Source organism: Hyperoodon ampullatus (assembly GCF_949752795.1).
Source record: "Hyperoodon ampullatus genome assembly, chromosome: 7".
NCBI classification, from domain to species: domain Eukaryota; kingdom Metazoa; phylum Chordata; class Mammalia; order Artiodactyla; family Ziphiidae; genus Hyperoodon; species Hyperoodon ampullatus.
In genome coordinates this window covers 59,627,735-59,647,026 of record NC_136920.1, presented here as the reverse complement: position 1 = coordinate 59,647,026, position 19,292 = coordinate 59,627,735, and the positions used below count along the sequence as shown (strand labels likewise).

General features: G+C 35.9%; 1 protein-coding gene across 2 annotated transcripts in view; it reads right to left on the bottom strand.

Moving 5' to 3' along the window:
• The window catches only part of FCHSD2 (FCH and double SH3 domains 2), a gene marked incomplete at both ends in the record, with an annotated part of 298,329 nt that overhangs the window by 140,032 nt on the left and 139,005 nt on the right, over positions 1-19,292 (bottom strand). For both annotated transcript variants that reach the window (XM_079708869.1, XM_079708870.1), the window contains 3 exons: positions 7,251-7,379; positions 8,461-8,515; positions 12,465-12,598. In XM_079708869.1, the coding sequence (XP_079564995.1) occupies positions 7,251-7,379; positions 8,461-8,515; positions 12,465-12,598 (318 nt within the window). The remainder of the gene's footprint in view (positions 1-7,250; positions 7,380-8,460; positions 8,516-12,464; positions 12,599-19,292) is intronic.

Sequence of the window (19,292 nt, the reverse complement as noted above, 5' to 3'; positions counted from 1 at the left end):
GATGTATCACCTCATACTCCATATACCCTTTAGGGGCTGCTCTAGAGAATTATAACCTTCTTGTTTCTGGCTCACTGCTCATATGGCTCATGTCCAATTTATCTCCGTATCACCATGCGTATCACCAAATATACACTCAAATATTTGCTGAGTTTAACATAACACACTAACAGTGTTAAAAGGTATAATAAAAAGTGCTGTAACACAATCTGGCCCTCTTTGGTAAAGCTGCTAATACACACCACTCCTATGGCTATTTCCTTAAGAAATTCTTGCATAAATACACCGAGATACATACAAGAATGTTGATAGCAGCATTGTTTATAAGAATAAAACCAAAGCAACTAAACTTTCAGCTAAGAAAATGGATAAGTAATTTATGATACATAGACAATGAAATACTAAATAGCAAAACGGTAATTAATAAGGTTAAAAATCCATATTGATGAATTTCAACAAATATAATGTTCAGTGGGAAAAAAGCAAGTTGCAGAATATTACAGGGTACAATACCATCTAAGACAATACAATATATTGTCAGAGTGGTAGTTACAACGTGGTGGATGAGAGGGATGTTTTGGGAGTAGTCATACAGGAGGCTTCCATTTTATTAGTAGAGTTTCATTTCTGAAGCTGAGTGGTGAGTTAATGGGTATTCATTTAATTTTTCTTTGAATGTATTTATATATTTAGAAAATTTCATATATAGTTTTTAAAGTTCTATACCAAGGGTCTGCAACTAAGGCCTGTGGGCCAAATCCAGCCTGATGCTTATTTTTATAAATAAGGTTTTATTGGAACAGCCATTTATTTGTTTACATGTTGTCAATGCCTATCCTACAACATCAGAGTTGAGTGGTTGTGACAGAGAAGCCTAAAATATTTACTATTAGGCCCTTTAAAGAAAATGTTTGCCAACCTCTGTTTGATTTCAAGGTATACAGTGCAAATGAAGAAGCAATTAATTCTGAAATAATATGAATACAATCATGGTTATGGTTATTGGGGAAAATGATCGTCAGTGTTATTGATAGCCAGATAAAGGAGGAAGGGAGGAAAACAAGCAAAAACTAAATAAGCTTTAGTCCACTGCTGTCCAATAGAACTTTCTGTGATGATGGTAATATTCTATATCTGCACTGTTCAATATGGTAGCCACTACCTACGTCACTTTTGAGCACTTGAAATGTGGCTATCGTGACTGAAGAACAGAATTAAAAATTTCACTTATACTTAATTATTTTAAATAGTCACATGAACCTAAGGACTATTGTATTTGACAGTGCAGCTGTTGTCAGCAGTTGTCACCTGAAACCTAGAAGGGGGTACTTATTCAAGGGAACAATGGGAAACAGAGTTGCCTCTAGTTTAGAAAGTTTCAGCCACTGAAGGAAAGGCAAACATATGGATAATTATAAGGGCAAGGTTACATACAGATTTGAGAATCATACAATATTAATAAAAACAGAGCCAAATAATTACTCTCTGAAAGAAAGAGTATGTAAAGTAAGAGAAGCAGAGAGCCAATCTTGAGATTTGGGGACTTCCATGTTAATTTGTTAAGTTAACAAACATTACTAGGTGGATCAGAAGCACAACAGCTAGAGAGATGGCAGGGAAACCAGAAGAGTTATGACTTAAAATCAAGAAGATGAGAGTTAAAAATCCTACATGAGAATGAAGAAGACTTTCGGAATAATTAGTGCTTTAGCCAGAAAAGCCTTAAAAATAAAAGACTTGGATACCAATAATGACTTTCTCTTCATTTAACCAAGACAAATGTCTGTAAAAGATATGCCATATTATCATATTTTCTATATTTGTCACATATAAAGATGTTCACCTTTTATTACTTTGCCCAATTATCAACTAATCCAGATATGTTTAGCTTCCACTAAACATTTGTCTAGAGATAGGGTCCTAGTGTTAAGCTTTTCAGAAAGTCTTTCATTAGATTGACATTTGTTCCCTTTTCTAGTATGATGCATTATACTTCATCCTTCCTCATCCAAACCACTAAGAAAATATTCCACAAGCTTTTAAAAGTAAAAATATCAGTTTATATATTGCACAAGAATACACTACAAAAAAGGAACATTTGAGGAACAAACTACCTTACCTCCCAACAGTCAGCTGAACTGCTTTCTATAGATTTGATGAAATCAGTTATCTGGTTTCCATGGCTTAGCAAACGTTTTTTGTTTTTTGTCATTGTTGTTTTAGTTTCAAGTTTGAAAAAATCTGCCTGATAATATACAGACACAGAGTAATATATTTAGTATCCATGCTAATCAGTACTGGCATAAGGAATACAAAATATTCCTTGGAGAACCTGTCTAAATACTTTATTTAGAAACTGACATGATCTTATTCTTTAGAATAATTAGAACAGGGGACAATCTGCAATTTTCAATTGTTAATTTTATTCTACAGTTCTCTGAGAATTTATGACATTTACAGTATGCTAGCACTTATACTAAATTTTACCAACAAGAAGATTGGAATGGTATGTAGAAAAGAACACAGCATGAAATCTAGGAAAGAATACAGGGTATGAAGTTACAGAGACCTTGATTTAAGTCCTGGCTATTATATACATTAACTGAACCTCACTGAGCCTCCGCTATCTGACCTGTAAAACAGGGATAATGTTATTTACCTTGAAAGATGTTATCAAAACTAAATGAAATAATGTATTCTGGGTACCTAGACAGAGAACCCAACAATGTTAGACATCCAAACAGTTGTTCCACTCTCACTCCCAAGCATTTGAGGTCTCTTCTACGCTCTCCCCTTCCTTGAAAACAAGATTTATTTAAAACAGAATAATAGAATTTCTGTTACTTAATAGGACAATATATAACGTATATAAAAAGTTTCAAAATTAACAAAAACACTCTTCATTATCTCATTTGCTCCTCACAGAAGCCAAAGGAGATAAGATAGTGCAGGATTAACCCACATTTAACAAGGAAAAAGGAAATAAGTCCAATATGCTGGTATTATTTAAAGAGCTAATGGCACCAGCTCTGAAGGCAGAGAGACCTGCCAGAGTTGAATCCAGGCTTTGTCATAGTTTCCTCATTTGTAAAATGGGAATGATTCATCCTGCAAGGATTAAAATGAGATTGATTCTTCATTCACTCATTCATTCATTCATTCTTCAATATGTATTAATTTACAAACATTTAGCATATATTAGGAATCAAACACTGTACTAGGTAGCAAGGATGGAGTCTCAAGTGATACAGACACAATCATTGCCCTCATGGAATGTATAGTTAGGTGGGAGATAAGGCATTTATCACATAATCACACAGATACAGGTAAAACTACAACCATGTTAAGTACTTCAAAGACGAGATAAACCATTTTATGAGACCATCATATTGGGTGGGAGTGTAACTGGGTTAAGGAGATCATGGAAGTCTTCCTCAGCAAACAACACAAGAAAAGAGATCTGAAGAAATGGTGAAGGGAGCAAAGGAGTTTTGACCAACTCAAGAGGAGAGGTACAAGGATACTGACATTACAGTTTCCCCTACAAATGGTCCAGGAGAACACCCTACAGTGAAGCTCAAAGTTGACAAGTCCTTCCCACAGGCTAAAAGAGAGACTATGCACGGAAAAGAAAATTTTAAAATAAATTCTGTTATTGAGACCACCAGAATTAAAAAGAGAAGATAAAGCACAAAAACCTGTTATAAAAAAAGAACATTCAGGAAACAAAAGGATATTAAAACCATGTTTAAAAAATTAAAAACTTAATAAAAGAGTTGAGCTATAAAGCTGAAGAGGTCTCCCAGACAGTAGAGCATAACAATAATAGAAAAAAGAAATTTGAAGGACTAGGCCAGGAGTCCTTAATAATTAGAATTCCAGAATAATTAAGTCCAACATCTTAATAATTAGAATTCTAGAAAGAGAAAACAAAAGGGAAGAATTAATTTAAGAATCAAAGGACATATTGATAATATTTCATAAGCTTTTAAAAAGAAAAAACACTAGATCAGATATGAAGAATGAAGAATCAGATGGTTTGGAGTTCTCAGTACCAACACAGGAAACAAGAAAACACGAAGAATTGTCTTCAACATTTGACTAAAAATGGTTTTTAACCTTTAATTCTATACCCAAGTATGAGCACAGAAAAATGACATCTTTATAAAACGGTATCTCAAAAAACTTACCTCCCATGCCCAGTCTCTCAAGAAAGTACTGGAGGATGTATTCCACCAAAGAACAAAGTAAACCAAGAAAAAAGATGTGATACAGACAGCTGGAGATCCAACATAGGAGAGAGGCAAAGGAAGGTCCCAGAATAAGTGCATTACACGGGACACAGAGGGCAATTAATCCAGATTAGAGCAGTAACACAAGACATACTGAGGCTGTCATCACTAAGATCCTATCAACTGCTAATGTAAGAATAGAACATCCAAGAAATATAAGGAAAAAAATAATCAATTGTTTAATAAATCCCTGAGAAGGCAGGAGGGAATGAGATATGATCCAAAGCTGAAGTGAAACAGTCATCTTTAGATAGTTATTGCGACTCTTTGGAAGAGTCTTGAACACAGATGAAGCCTGTAATGGGACAATAATGGAGTTCCCTTTTAATGGTTTCTATTTTCTCTGTAAATTAGGAAGAAAGACCACTTGCTAAGTGTGAAAGAAAAGGGGTAAGTCAGATTTGAGGAGAAGGGCAAAAGTTGAAAAAATTGTTGAAAATAGTAGAGAAAGTCAACCAGGGAAATACAGTAGGATATCTGAGCAGTGTTGAGGGTCCATTTGATACTGGTTCCACATTAATTTACAATCATGAATCTGTTCTGTTGAAAAGTTTTCTTCAACAGTGCTTGGCTACTTAGATGCAGATATAGAGAGAGTGGTTCATCCAGAGCTGGGATTTCATTTCATTTCATTTCATTTCATTTCATTTCATTTATAGGCTAGTGTGTTATTTAAATAATGAACCATATACTCTAACCAGGATAAAGAAGAAAATGAGAAAGGATAATATGCCCAAAGTGATCAGGATAATACCAAGCAATCAAAAAAAAAAAAAAAAGATAGCTGCTATTACTACTAACCATGGTCCTCTGGCAGTAAGTGATTTCATTATTCTAATTTGTAATCATTTCTATGTATCTCTCTCTTTGACTAGACTGAGCTCTTTGAGGATAAGAGTGTCTTGTTCATTTTTGCTTCTTCCCAAAGCCTAGCATAGTAGCTACTACACTCTAAGTGACTATTAAATGTGTATGATGAAATCAATGACTCAAATCTCCTGTTTCCAAGCTATTCATATAAATATTTTTAAAAAAGATTCTACTTAAGGCATTATAACTTTAACAAAAATCCAGAAAATAGACCTTACCAAGACAGCTACTGAAGGGCCACTGTCAATTCAATGATAGAAACTTACTAAATAGCTAACAGCATGATTAATGGGAGTTGTCCAATACTGCAGACTATGAATAAGCATGTGGAAGAAAATGAATTAACACACACAACATGAAAAATGAGAATACATTTTCCTGTTTTTAAGGGACAGGAGGGACTCCTGCCTCTATTATATATATTTTTTAATCATTTCAGTACCCTCTAACGTTTCATGAAACGAGTAATCTGAAGCATAACCTATCCAATGATGATCAAATACCTAGGTGCATAAGGACTTCAAAGTAAGTTCAAAGATACATAATCTGATTGCTGGCTAGGCCCATTAACCTCCTCTTTGATTCTGGCAGGGGGTAGATCCCCCAAATAATTCTGTACCTTTCCTGGTTTATAAAAGGCCACAGGGTTTTAGGAAAGAGATCTTTTTTGGCTGTGGATTCAATTTAAAAAGCATAAAGATTTTATTTTTGCTGATGCTTAAACTAATACAGTGTTCGTTTAAAAATATGCAAAGGGGAAAGTATATAGTTAACAGCTTTGTTGTAATAGCAGATGGTATATGGGGAATTACAAACTTAAATGTGAGCTGTATTAAAAATCTTTTTTAATAAAGGAGTTGTTTGAAACTGAGTATATATATTTCCCTAGAGAAACCAGGTTATACTGGGAGGCCAAGTCTCCAGTTGGTCCTTGTAAGTCTGAAGCACTGTTTAACACCTAATAAGATACTAAAATGTCTAAACCTTTAGGTCCAACATTTTATGGGAAAATGTATGCAGAGTTCTCATCTGGGATGTCAAAACAATTCCTTATCTCTCTTACCACCTGTATCCTAACCAGCAGAAGTCAGAACAGGATAGAAGCCAGGAAAAGGGGATTTCAGACGATAAACAAAAAGGAAATAAAAAATTTTGCAATAGGATACTTTTTAGTTCAGTTTTACTCTCTCCATCCCTCCGTTTTTCCTTAAAGTTTCCAGTAAATGTCCTGTCTCTACTTCCAAGGAAAGAACTCGTAGTTTCTGGACAGAGTTTATCTCTTTTCCAGAGGCACTGTAGAAAAAAAAGAGTGCCCATTCCTGCTGCACCCCCTTCTCAACACCTCTGATTCGTAAAGCAAGCAATTCAATGAAAGCAATGTGGTTGGACAGTCATTAAGAACAATACATTTGAGAGGGATGGGTTGAAAATAAAGATAGAATAATCAAAAGTTTGTGTCCTTGAGACAAAAGGAGAGAATGAGATACAATTCAAAGCAAAACTTGTCTATCAGCAGTGAGGGCAAACCTGGCAGCACGTTAAAAAAGTTTTCTGCTCCTCCACCCTTTGTCCTTTACTTGAGTTAAAGTTAAAGATACATATAGGTGTATAAACAGAGAAAGACCAAGATCGAATTTTGTCATACAAGAAACTGTAACCCTACATTTCAGGGTAGAGACATTTTCATATAACTACGAGTTACATTTTCTCTTGTTTTACACACAGGCACCTCATAAAATATTAATGCACAAGTTTACCTATCAATTAAGCATAAAATGATAAAATTTTAAAAAGCTAAGCTTTTAAAAATAATCATATATTAATAACCACTATACAGTAAATATCTGCTGCTGCTAGGGAATAATACAATCTTTTACTATGATTTGGCTTTAAACATTTCCTTATACTAAAATTAATTCAGATTACATGAAACAGAGGTCGCCTAAACAATACCAAGTATATTCCAACAAAATGCGAGGTAGCCTGGCTGCTACTGTATAGACTCAATCCCATACACCCAACAGTCAACTCATGAGTTGTTATGTCTTTAATGATACAATATTACCACAGATATTAAGGCTGTATTACCTTCATAATGTTAACTAAATCTGTTTGATAGTAGCGATCCTGGTGTGCATTTGCTGCCGCTAATGTAAGAAGATAATCATTCCTTGCGTGGGTAGCTTTGGAATTACACTCAGATCGCCGGGCTTTTAACTAAAACATAGTAAGAGAAAAGAAAAAGTCAGTGCAAACTGATACTGTACTGAAAAACATATGAGGATACCACTCTTAGTTGGCTCCCCAACAAGAGTAAAGATGACCATGTGGAGAAACATTGATATGCATATAAAAATTCTTCAACACTATTGAAGAATGAAATAAACAGTGACTAGAACTGTTTGACACAGTAAGAGTGCTTTCAAATATTTGTTATTTACACTTTAAGAATTTCCAAAGCTTTTGAGAGAACTTCATAATGTTTTGCTCATTTTATTATGATGGGAAGATAAAGGTTCTCAAATTAAGTAAGTCCCTTATCTTCAAAGACTTGGGTAAAATTGCTGGAGTTAGAAAATAGTTTGAAAAAAAATCAACACCCCCTAATGTGCCAAAAGAAATGCATGCTAGTTGGGAGCCAGGCAGACAAAGGTAGGTCACTAAGCTTATTTATCAGGTATTCTACAGCTTGAGGATCCCACAGGAAAAATTCACTTGCATCTGGCCCAGAATATCTGCTCAGAGGTATAAATCTGAGTGAAATGGATTTTACTGAGCTTTCTAAAGCCCATGGACTTGTTAAAGTCTCTTGGACTAAGTGTTGAAGACAACAGGCTACCTAAGCAGGTTAGGTATAGAAACTTATCTCTAAAGCAATCTTGAGAAGCAGGGAGTATCCAAAGTGCTGACACTTAGTTGAAAAACCCTCAAGAACTGGGAAAAAAAGTTCTTCCCTAATGACTTTAAAATGCTTCTCTAAATGGAAATCAGATGGAAATAATTGAACTGCACCCTCAAAAGGCCCAATTCTTTTTTTTTTTTTTTTTTGCACTACGCGGGCCTCTCACCGCTGTGGCCTCCCCACTGCGGAGCACAGGCTCCGGACGCACAGGCCCAGCGGCCATGGCTCACGGGCCCAGCCGCTCCGCAGCATGTGGGATCCTCCCGGACCGGGGCACGAACCCATGCCCCCTGCATCGGCAGGCGGACTCCCAACGACTGTGCCACCAGGGAAGCCCTCTTTTTTTTTTTTAAGCTAAGGTTTCTCAATTGTGAAATATATTTTTCAAAAACTCACCTTTACACTTGCCTTCTGTAAACTGATTCTTGATTGAAAAAGACTAAGTTTAGATCTATAATAAAAATAGAAAAGTATGTTAATAAAATTATCAAATTACATCATAATAAAATGATTAAATATTATAATTACTAAATATTTTAAAAAGTGACCTTTCCCCGTGACACTATTCTAAAAGAGAACTAAATAAATGGAAAACCAAAAGCAATGATTATTTTCCTTTATTTTACTACAGGAAGAATTTAATATTATGGTGAAACAGAAAACAGTGGGATTAATAAAATAAAAATATCCTGAATGACAAAAATACAATTTGATGAATCCAATATGTTGGTATCTCCTAATAAACAAGAGTCATCAAACTATAGATTATTCCCAGTATCATACAATTGCACATACTTTAGTTTCCGCAAGGAAGCTTAAAGAAGCCCATGGATAACCAACCTATGGAGACAAAGCTTAGCAGGCTTTCAGGGCCATGTGCCAGGAATGTGCCATGAATGTGCCAGTGCCAGGAATGCAATCTACTGTATGATACTGACCAGGCTCTACAAAGACCTTAATTCCATCACATCTCCCATTAAAAGTTCTTCTTGTTTGGGTGCCTGCCTATGTGCTCCCTCCACTCTTAACATATCTATAGTATTCAGAACATAGAGATAAAGCCCTTGGACTTTCTGCCCTAATATGATTTTGTTCTATTTAACCTTCTCTTTTCCTGTGTCCTTATTTCCCTCAATCCCTCTCAGCATGGGAGAGGAACCATAATAAAACAATCAGTAATTAAAATATCTTGGCTTTATGCAAACAACTAGAGAGAACCATAAGGAGAAAAATGCTAAGGAACAACCAACATTCCCCACAACCAGTAATTTCTGAAGCTGCAATGTTTGTCTTGACTGCAGTGTCATGGTGATTGCTATGGGAAAAGTCAATGAATGTGCTGGAAGCTATGCCATAATATGAAATAAAGTTGCAGACCGTTTGGTATTGGAAAACAGAGCAAGCCAGTCTCTGCAGAGCAAATTGAGGACAGAAAAAGCAGCCTCTCAACTTTCTAGCAAGAGAGAAACATTCAAGGACGTACGTACAAACATGCATTCCAACTACTCCACTACTAAAAAAAAAGCTGGGTCTAAGAGACTCCTGTTATTTTTCTACCTTGCCATATTCATATTTGATGGGGGTTTTCTTTGTTTTTATTAATCAGATTCCTATTCATTTTGATCTAGAAAAGCAAAGGCCACAGACTTTAAAATTTGAGAGCGCCTGTTCAGGGTTAAGAAAGACTGTGTTTGGGGTATACTCATTTCGACTTTTTTTGTAGCCATTATCTAAATAGTCTGAGTTGCATCTGGATTTTCCAATATAAGGATTCAAGTCTCTGGTTTCTACTTCATTTTCTAATCCTCATACAATCCTTTTGTGGTAATAAAGAAGGTACTAGTAACAGGTAAAATATTACAGTTCCTGTCCTCAAAGATTATTATCTAGAGCAAATAAAATATATACAATGAACCATACTACATACTCCTCTTCCTCACCTACCTTCCAAATGTTAATGTTCCTTAGGTTTCCAAACTCAACTTCTCATCTCATTTTATATATGATTTCTTTCATCCCTTTAACTATCATCTGATATGCAACTGACCCCCAAAGCAAGATCTTCAGGCCCAATTCTCATCTGAGAGTCAGATATATAACCCTCTACCAAATATATTCACCCCACGGTCCCACATATTTATCAGAACACACATATTCAACGTGGAACTCAGCCATCCCTTCAAACTGTATCCTTCCTTCTATGCTCTCTCCTAATGTACACATCTGTATCTGTCAAATCATCTAGCAAAACTATTGGGTTGGCCAAAATGTTCGGTTGGGTTTTTCCGTAACATCTTACGGAAAAACCCGAAGGAACTTTTTGGTCAACCAAATATATACAGCCCAGTTTTCATTCCCCTTCCTGATCTTCCTTCTCATCTCTACTTAGCTACAAACTTTTTTTTTTTTTTTTTTTTGCGGTACGTGGGCCTCCCACTGCTGTGGCCTCTCCCGTTGCCGAGCACAGGCTCCGGACGCGCAGGCTCAGCGGCCATGGCTCACGGGCCCAGCCGCTCCGTGGCATGTGGGATCTTCCCGGACGGGGCCACGAACCCGTGTCTCCTACATCGGCAGGCGGACTCCCAACCACTGCGCCACCAGGGGAGCCCTCATCTCTACTTAGAAAAACCATTCTTCAGAACTGTGTCCAAACATCACTTTTTTCTGTAAAGGTTTCCTTTTGCATTAGGCAAAATTAATCTATTTTCTATGCTTACATAAAAGTGTTTTCACACAACTACTAAAATAAATTAATTACTAGGTGAGTAACTTTGGGTACTTAACTTCTTTAAGTTTACTGTGAATAAACAAACCATAAATCTACTTTAAAACATGTTTGTTTTTAATTCTAGGCCTTAAACTTCTTGAGGGCAAAACTTATCTGCCTCATCTCTGTATCCATAGTACCCAATATAGAGTAATCACTCAATAAACACTTAGTGAGTGAATTAAGATAAAGAGGCATTTCTCTCTCTGTTGTACAATTAATTTTCCATAAAAGTTACACATTGAATTAAATGTCTAATTTGTTGTATCCCCTTTGAATCTGGGCTATATTAGAAGGCAGTTTCTTGTTATCAGCACCTGTGAATTAGATCGTGTCAAATCCACACTTCTCAGGAACAGCCCCACAATTATCCTCATTTTCACCCTGTGGACCTTGGCTAACATAGGTATTTATATATGCTCTACAAATCTGTCAATTCTCTGTTCTAGAATCCCTGAGCATTTTAAAAAACAAGTTCTTAAGAACCACCATGAAAGGATATTCCTAACCGAAGGCACCTAATCTAAAAACTTCAGGTCTAATTGGGAAGATGGGTTCACTGACTCTATGAAAGTACAGGAAATATTTGTATGCTTATAAAAATAAAATAATAAAGATCATAAACTAAGTTAGGGAAATATTAAATATGTTTTCCAGTAACATTAAGCACTTTATGAGTATTCATTTACCATCCCTTGGGACAAAATAAACTTTCCAGGAGCCCCTAAATTTTCACAAGATGCCTATGAGATTGCTTAATTTCCTGCAGATAAAAAAGTATATTAGAAAGACAACCCTGACTCCTTCCTAGTCTGTACAACTGTTCATAGCCTTTCTGATTTCATGACTAGGTGTTCAAACTCCTACATTTTCCATCAGTGAGCTCACCGAATGGGAGTCTCACCTTTCCTCAGAGACATCTTCAGAATCCCATTCTATAACACAGGTTTATTTTTTCTTAAAAAATTTTAATCTTTCCTCAAGTTGTCATTGCAAAAATCTCTACTGCTAGCTTCGCATTTCTTTCTGTTATAAACTGCCAGTTCCTTCTTTTCCTAATTATTCTCAAAATAAAGGACTTTTAATTTACATATATTGAAAGGAAAATTCACACACAGTTCCTAAAGCATACATTAAAAATTATATACGTTAGAACTTCATATAAGAGAAATTCTGGGGCAGGGTTTCTATACTGAAGTCAGTGGTCTTACTCACTTGATGCGTCCATAGTCCTTCAAAGGCATACTGAGGATCAAGGATTTTCGACTACAACTGATTTACTCTGGCATGAGAAAACTGAGGCTCTAAAACGCTGATATTTAGACACCATAGCAACTTTAACCAGACTTCTGCTAAGCTTCCAATACCATGTTCATTTGTCTTCTTTCCTTTTCAAAATTCAATTTAATGTGAAAACTCACTGATCAAATATTCCCATTTTGCTTATATTAATTTAAATAAAAGTCAACTAATATAAAAGAAAATTTGATCTATAGTATGTAACATTTACAGGTCCAATGAAACCAATATAACCTAAGAATGACTCTATGCCCTGTATTAACAGAAAACAAAGTACTGGCAAAAATAACATTTATTTGTATAATCACTTTTTCAGAAATGCTAAAACACATACTTTGCCTCGATGTCAGCTTTCTCTCGTACTGCATGAGCCATCTGTTCAGTCTCAAAGTACTTCTTTTTGCCTTTAGCTAAATCTTTCACTGTCTCTTGCAATTCAGTTTGGATCTTTGTCAACTGGTCCACACACTGTAAAATACAAAGTGCAATTATTATGATTTTAGTCTTCAGGCTTACAGAAAATGAGTTTGTCCTAAGAACTATGCACTATGCCCTCAGGATGGAAACCCAGGAGAAGAACCAGCACTTTTAGTACCCTTCAAATTGCAAACTGAAATACAGTGAACAGTTGGTACTTCCATCTCAAGTAATGTATCAAATAGTGTCACAGTTTGCTTAACAACTCTGCTTTGAGAAATAACCTCTGAGTGCTGCTGATAACTGACATTAAGCTAAGGCATAAGAAGAGCAACAGTGAAAATGCTCTTAGTGTTGGAGCATAGCAATAAAGGCAAAAGATTAAAGCAATTCTGTAATCTTCATAATATTAATAAAGTTTCTCTGTATGTTTGGGGAACTGATGGTACAAAGGGTACTGAAGGATTCACTTCTGGGAAAGGAGGATTGAAATCTGAGAAGTCTGGCCACGGAGCAACTAAGCCCATGTGCCACAGCTACTGAGCCTGTGCTCTAGAGCCTGCGAGCCACAACTACTGAGCCTGCGAGCCACAACTACTGAGCCCACGTGCCACAACTACTGAAGCCCACGTGCCTAGAGCCTGTGGTCCGCAACAAGTGAAACGACCCCAGTGAGAAGCCAGCGCACTGCAACGAAGAGTAGCCCCCACTCCACACAACTAGAGTAAGCCTGAGCGCAGAAACGAAGACTCAATGCAGCCAAAAATATAAATAAATAAGAGATCTGAGAAGTCTGACAGGATAAGCCCAAGATGAAGGAGAGAAGCAAGAAACCTGGGTACCACATAACAATTATTACTCAAAACTATCCCCAACTCAACTCTTTGGATACACATACAGATTCTAGGAGAAGAGACAGACATAATAACTCAAAGAAATACTTAACAAATAAACTCTTATAACACAATGGGGCCAAAGTAACACTGCTTTGGGACCCTTCTGGATATCCAAAGGGGGAATTATTTTCCCCAGTTTGAAACAAACCACTGAGAAGTTTCACCAGTCTGAGGCCAGTTCAGGGCAGCCCCCACTGAAAAACTTCTGAGCCTGGAATAGCATCGTCAGTGCATGGTGGAGACTGAAAAAACACAGCAAAGCAGGAAGAGACATTGGTAAGTAAGGGACTATTTTGCCAGGGTGAGCAGTGTGGAACAGAACAAGGACATCAGAAAAGCAAGGATAAAGCACAAATAAACTTAGACATGTGACATATAGGCTAGAGTTTCACTACTTTACAGGAAGTGAGAGATCCGGAAGGTTCCCTATGGGTACATTTACTGAGCACTTAATAAGTGTCAGGCTGTGAATAAAGGGTAAAACAAGACAAAACAAAAAAACACCTCTTTCCCCGCTGCATGAAAACTGGACCCTTAACTTCCAAGGTCTGTGTTTCAACAGAAACCTGACTAAGACACAACGTCAACTGGGTTATTCAGCAACACTACGTATAAATATGAATTTACCTGAAGGGTAAATTGCATCAACTTGGGAGAAACTACAAATGAACTACAAATATTTGATGGAGAAGTCTTGGCTTCTGTGAGTATGGTGGTTCCTGTATCTGGACATGTCCCTTGCAGGGACCTTGGAAGCTTTGTCTATAGAGCTGTAATAAAAGGTTTTCCTCTCCTTTATAGAGTCTGTGGCTACCCCTGCACATGTGAGTCTCATTTCCTTGTCCCAGACCTGTCACCTGGGGACCAAACAGAATAACTCTGATTAGCTATGTAGACTGAAGCATAAACTGGTGGGAGAACTAATTCTACTAATGCAGGATGCCGCCCTGCTGCTTAACTGTGTTCCCTGTCCTAATGTCCTTCTAAGTAAACCTCATGCCAGGTGTGGCCTAAGATACTCATGAGTCTGAATGTTTAGTTACATTTAAGAAGACTCCCTATGTGTACTGCACAAGCACAATACACTATGTCCAGCACTTTATAGGTATTACATCACACTTAGTCCTCAAAACAACTCTGTGATAAAAGTATTCGTATTAGTCCAATTTTAAGATGAAGAAACAGACTTAAAGAGGTTAAACAACTTACCCAAAGTCATACAGTGAATTTACCATGTAATCCATTATAGTATTTACCCTAGTTTTGTGATAACCATGTTTTTAAGGTTTCACACAGAGTTACTTTATCTTAAAATAGTAAGCTTTAAAAGAACTGACATGTAACTCACAGACCCCAGTGGTTTTTAGGATATTCACGAGGTTGTACAACCATAACCCACCCTAAAAAGAAACTCCATGCCCATTAGCAGTCACTCCCATTTCCACCTACCCGCTAGCCCCTGGCAACCACTAATCTACTTTCTGTCTTCATAAGTTTCCTATTCCAGACATTTTGTTTAAATGGAATCATATAATACATAGCCTTATACATCTTACTTTTTTCACTTTGCATAATGTTTTCAGGGTTCATCTATGTTGTACCATGTACTAATGCTTCATGCCTTTTTATGGCTGAATAATGTTTCATTATATAGACATACTAAAATAGTAAGCCTTTATCTTGCGACAAATCTTTAATAGTCCTTATCATAAACAAATCTCTTATTTACTAAATAATACTGTGACAACCTGACACTCCCATAGAGAAGTGCTAAACATCCCAATAATGCCATGTTTGCATGTGTGAAGAGCTGAAAGAATGCTCCATGGCTACAATTAGATATTAATAACTAGGAACTGGGGCATGGTCTGAAAAAACACAACTGTGTTTAATGGGCAAATGAGATGGATTATTTAAAAGAGGAGTCAGGTGTAAGGTATCTACATCCAAAATATTCATCTAAAACAATGAAACTTGGCCTCAGAAAACTAATCAGTGAAGGGAAGCCCAAGGGTGCCAGGGTGATATTAAGCACTGAAAGGGTCTGCTAATTGGAATATTTTGAGAGGAAATGAAACACAGTTGGTCAAAGGTTCTCCTGAGGACTGCAAACCATGTGGGTAGGATCTCAGTACATTCACACAAAGTGAACACCATGGGTACCTGTACATGAGCACGTATGCATGCACACATGCGTGTGTGCACACACACACAGAAACACAAACACATAGTCACTCACTCCTTACATCCCTACACTTTAAAGGACATTTCTCCTTAGTCTCGGGTAACCAAACATCTTATAGAGATTACTTAATTCATTTTCATTTATAAAAGGTTATTAAATTAAATTACTTTCTATATGTGCCACAATATCAGATGAATTTTGTGACAGTTCATATCTTTAGAAGGATTTCTCAAAAATCTCATCAGAAAAATCTGGTTGATTCTATTCCTACTTGCTTTTTCCCTTTACGTAAGTTTCTAAGATACTGTTTATCAAACAGTATTAGAGATAGCCTGTGTGCACACTGAAGAGATCTCTTGTGATCCCTTCTTCCCTAGCATTCATTAAAACGACAACCAAATGTTTCCATCACCCAGGTGAACTGTTTCAAGTGAGAGTAAGCTGGGTTCTTCTTGAAAGGAAAATGCCTGCACATAACAAAATATCAAAAATATTTATTAAATAAAAGTCATCAAACTTAATTTGCAAAGGAACAGGACTTCCTTTCCAACTTTTAAAATAAGTTTCTTCTGTAGAAATCCAATTTTCTGAGGTGGATTAAGCCATATACTTAAAAACAAGCTTAATAATAACTATGTTAAGAAAAGCCTTGATGTGATATATGTCCAGCTCTTTCCCAAGAGTTATCAGCACTGAGCAGACAGAGAAATGAATGTGTAAGTGTACATTAGGGCTAAGGGATCATACAAAATGACAAACTTGGATATTAAAATTCAGGATCCTAGTGAAGAAATTAAAAGTATGATTCCTGAGTATGACAGATACTAGGATAGATAGACTTGCTAATAACTTGAAGACAGGAATAAAAATAAAAGTAACTTGGACCACTACACTGAAGGCCTACAAACTAGTACATCCTCTGACCGAGCAGTCCTGTCCTGGAAATTCATCCTAAGAAAATAACTTTTGGGACTTCCCCAGTGGTCCAGTGGTTAAGACTCTGTGCTTCAGCTGCAGGGGGTGCAGGCTCAATCCCTGGTTAGGGAACTAAGATCCCAAATGCCACACTGTGCGGCCAAAAAGAAAAGAAAAGAAAAGAACTTTTAAAAAAGTTAACTTTTATTACCTTAGTGGTAATAAAACAGAGGAATGACTAAATAAAGCAGAGTAAATGAAAAATTTATTCAGAAGTAAAAAATAATAAACATAAAGCTTGTATAGAAACATTAACAATTAATTAGGAAATAGAGGATGCAGAAAACAGGATATCCTAAAACAAATTATCCATGTACTAATTACAACTACTGTAAAAACTAATTAGGTAAAGGAGTAGGGAACATCTATAAATAGTCTACTGAGGTGAAGAAGTTGCATATATTTTTCTGTAAGCCTATTTAAACATTAAACTCCAAGTATTTTTAAAGGATTGAATACAATTTGGAATTAGGAAGTAGTATATTCAAGTTCCTGCTCAATAATTTACTACCTAAGTCTCTCTAACATTCTTAGCCTCAGTTTCATCATTTGAAAAATAATAATATTTACATATCTAACAGGTTGTCATGAAAATCAAATGAGACTGTAATGGATATGGTAGCAGTTTACAAACTCTAAAGTATCATACAAATGTGAATCCCAATTATTTCAAGGAAGGTAAACTCTAGTATAAATGAGAAAGATATGAATAAAAGCATAGCTAGTTTAATATAAGAATGACAAATGTTAACTAGACTTATTGAGGTGATCATTTTGCAATATACACAGATATCAAATGATTACATTGTACACCTGAAATATGTCAATTTTAACTCAATTTAAAAAAAGAGAATAGATTAAATTTTTTAAAAGCCATAGATTATTGTGGCTCTTGTTTTGATTTATAAGCAAATGTCAGCATACAGAAAGTGATTTAGAAAAAGTCATGATATAATTCTCATTATAATCTTCACAACGGTCAGACACTTTATAATTGTATCTGAAATTATCCCCAAGTATTATAAAAGAAAACTGATGAAGTAGAGAAAAATTTAAAAAGAACATGACCATTAAAATGTTACAGACGGGGGACTTCCTTGGTGATCCAGTGGTTAAGACTTCACCTTCCAATGCAGGGGGTGTGGGTTCAATCCCTGGAGGGGGAGTTAGATCCCACATGCCTTGAGACCAAAAAACCAAAACATAAAACAGAAGCAATATTGTAACAAATTCAACAAAGACTTCAAAAAAAATTTACAGAGGGGTTAAAATCCAAATATATAAACAATTCATACAACTCAATATCAAAAAAACAAACAACCTGATTACAAAAATGGGCAGAAGATGTGAATAGACAATTTTCCAAAGAAGATATACAGATGGCCAACAGGCACATGAAAAGATATTCAAAATCACTAGTCATCAGAAAAATGCAAATCAAAACCACAATGAGATATGACTTCACACCTGTTAGAACAACTATCACCAAAATTACCACAAATAACAAATGTTGGCAAGGATGTGGAGAAAAGGGAACCCTGTACTCTGTTGCTGGGAATGTAAACTGGTGCAGCCACTGTGGCAAACAGTATAAAGGTTCCTCAAAAAACTAAAAATAGAACTACCATACGATCCAGCAATTCCACTCTTGGGTATATGTCCAAAGAAAATGAAAACACTAATTCAAAAAGATACATGCACCTCAATGTTCATAGTAGCATTATCTACAATAGCCAAGATATGGAAGTAACCTAAGTGTCCATCAACAGATGAATGGGTAAAGAAGATGTGGTATATATATATATATATACACACACACACACATGCCACACACACACAATGGAATACTACTCAGCCATTAAAAATGAAAATTTGCCATCTGCAACAACATGGATGGACTTAGAGGGTATTATGCTTAGTGAAATGTCAGACAGAGAAAGACAAAAACTGTATGTTAACATTTATATGTATGATCTAAAAAATAAAACAAACTAGTGAATACAATAAAAAAGAAACAGACTCACAGATATAAAGAACAAACTGTTGGTTACCAGTGGGGAGAGAGAAGGGGGCAGGGGCAAGAGAGGGGGTATGGAATTAAGAGGTACAAACAACAATGTATAAAATAAATAAGCAATAAGGATATATTGTACAGTGTAGGGAATATAGCCAGTACTTTATAATAACTATAAATGGAATATAATCTAGAAAAATTTTGAATCGTTATGTTGTACACCTCAAACTTATTATAAATTTTATATATATTGTAAAATTTTATATTATAAATATTATACCTCAATTAAAAAATGTTACTGAAGGAGAATTTTAAGTCAAAATTGGTTGTGATCATGACAGAACAAGTTGTTTTAGACTATCTTCCTATAGTCTAGAAACTGTAAAAGTTAGACAAAAGAGATTTTTAGAAATAGCCAGCATTAAACAATAGCAATACATGCTGGACTTTAGGGACTGTGATATCTGGAAGAACAGAGCACAGCTAGGTAAGCTCTACATTCACCTTGACTTTTCTTCTTAGGGCAATTGTTGAATCATGGCACAGAGATGTAGGATATAAACACAAAGTGGTTTTTTACTAGACTGTGGAAACACAGGTTGGAGTTTGTGGATGCCCCAAGAGCAGGAACTTGAGAGGCTAGACCTGGAAAGAAGGGTACTACAGAGAAGCAAA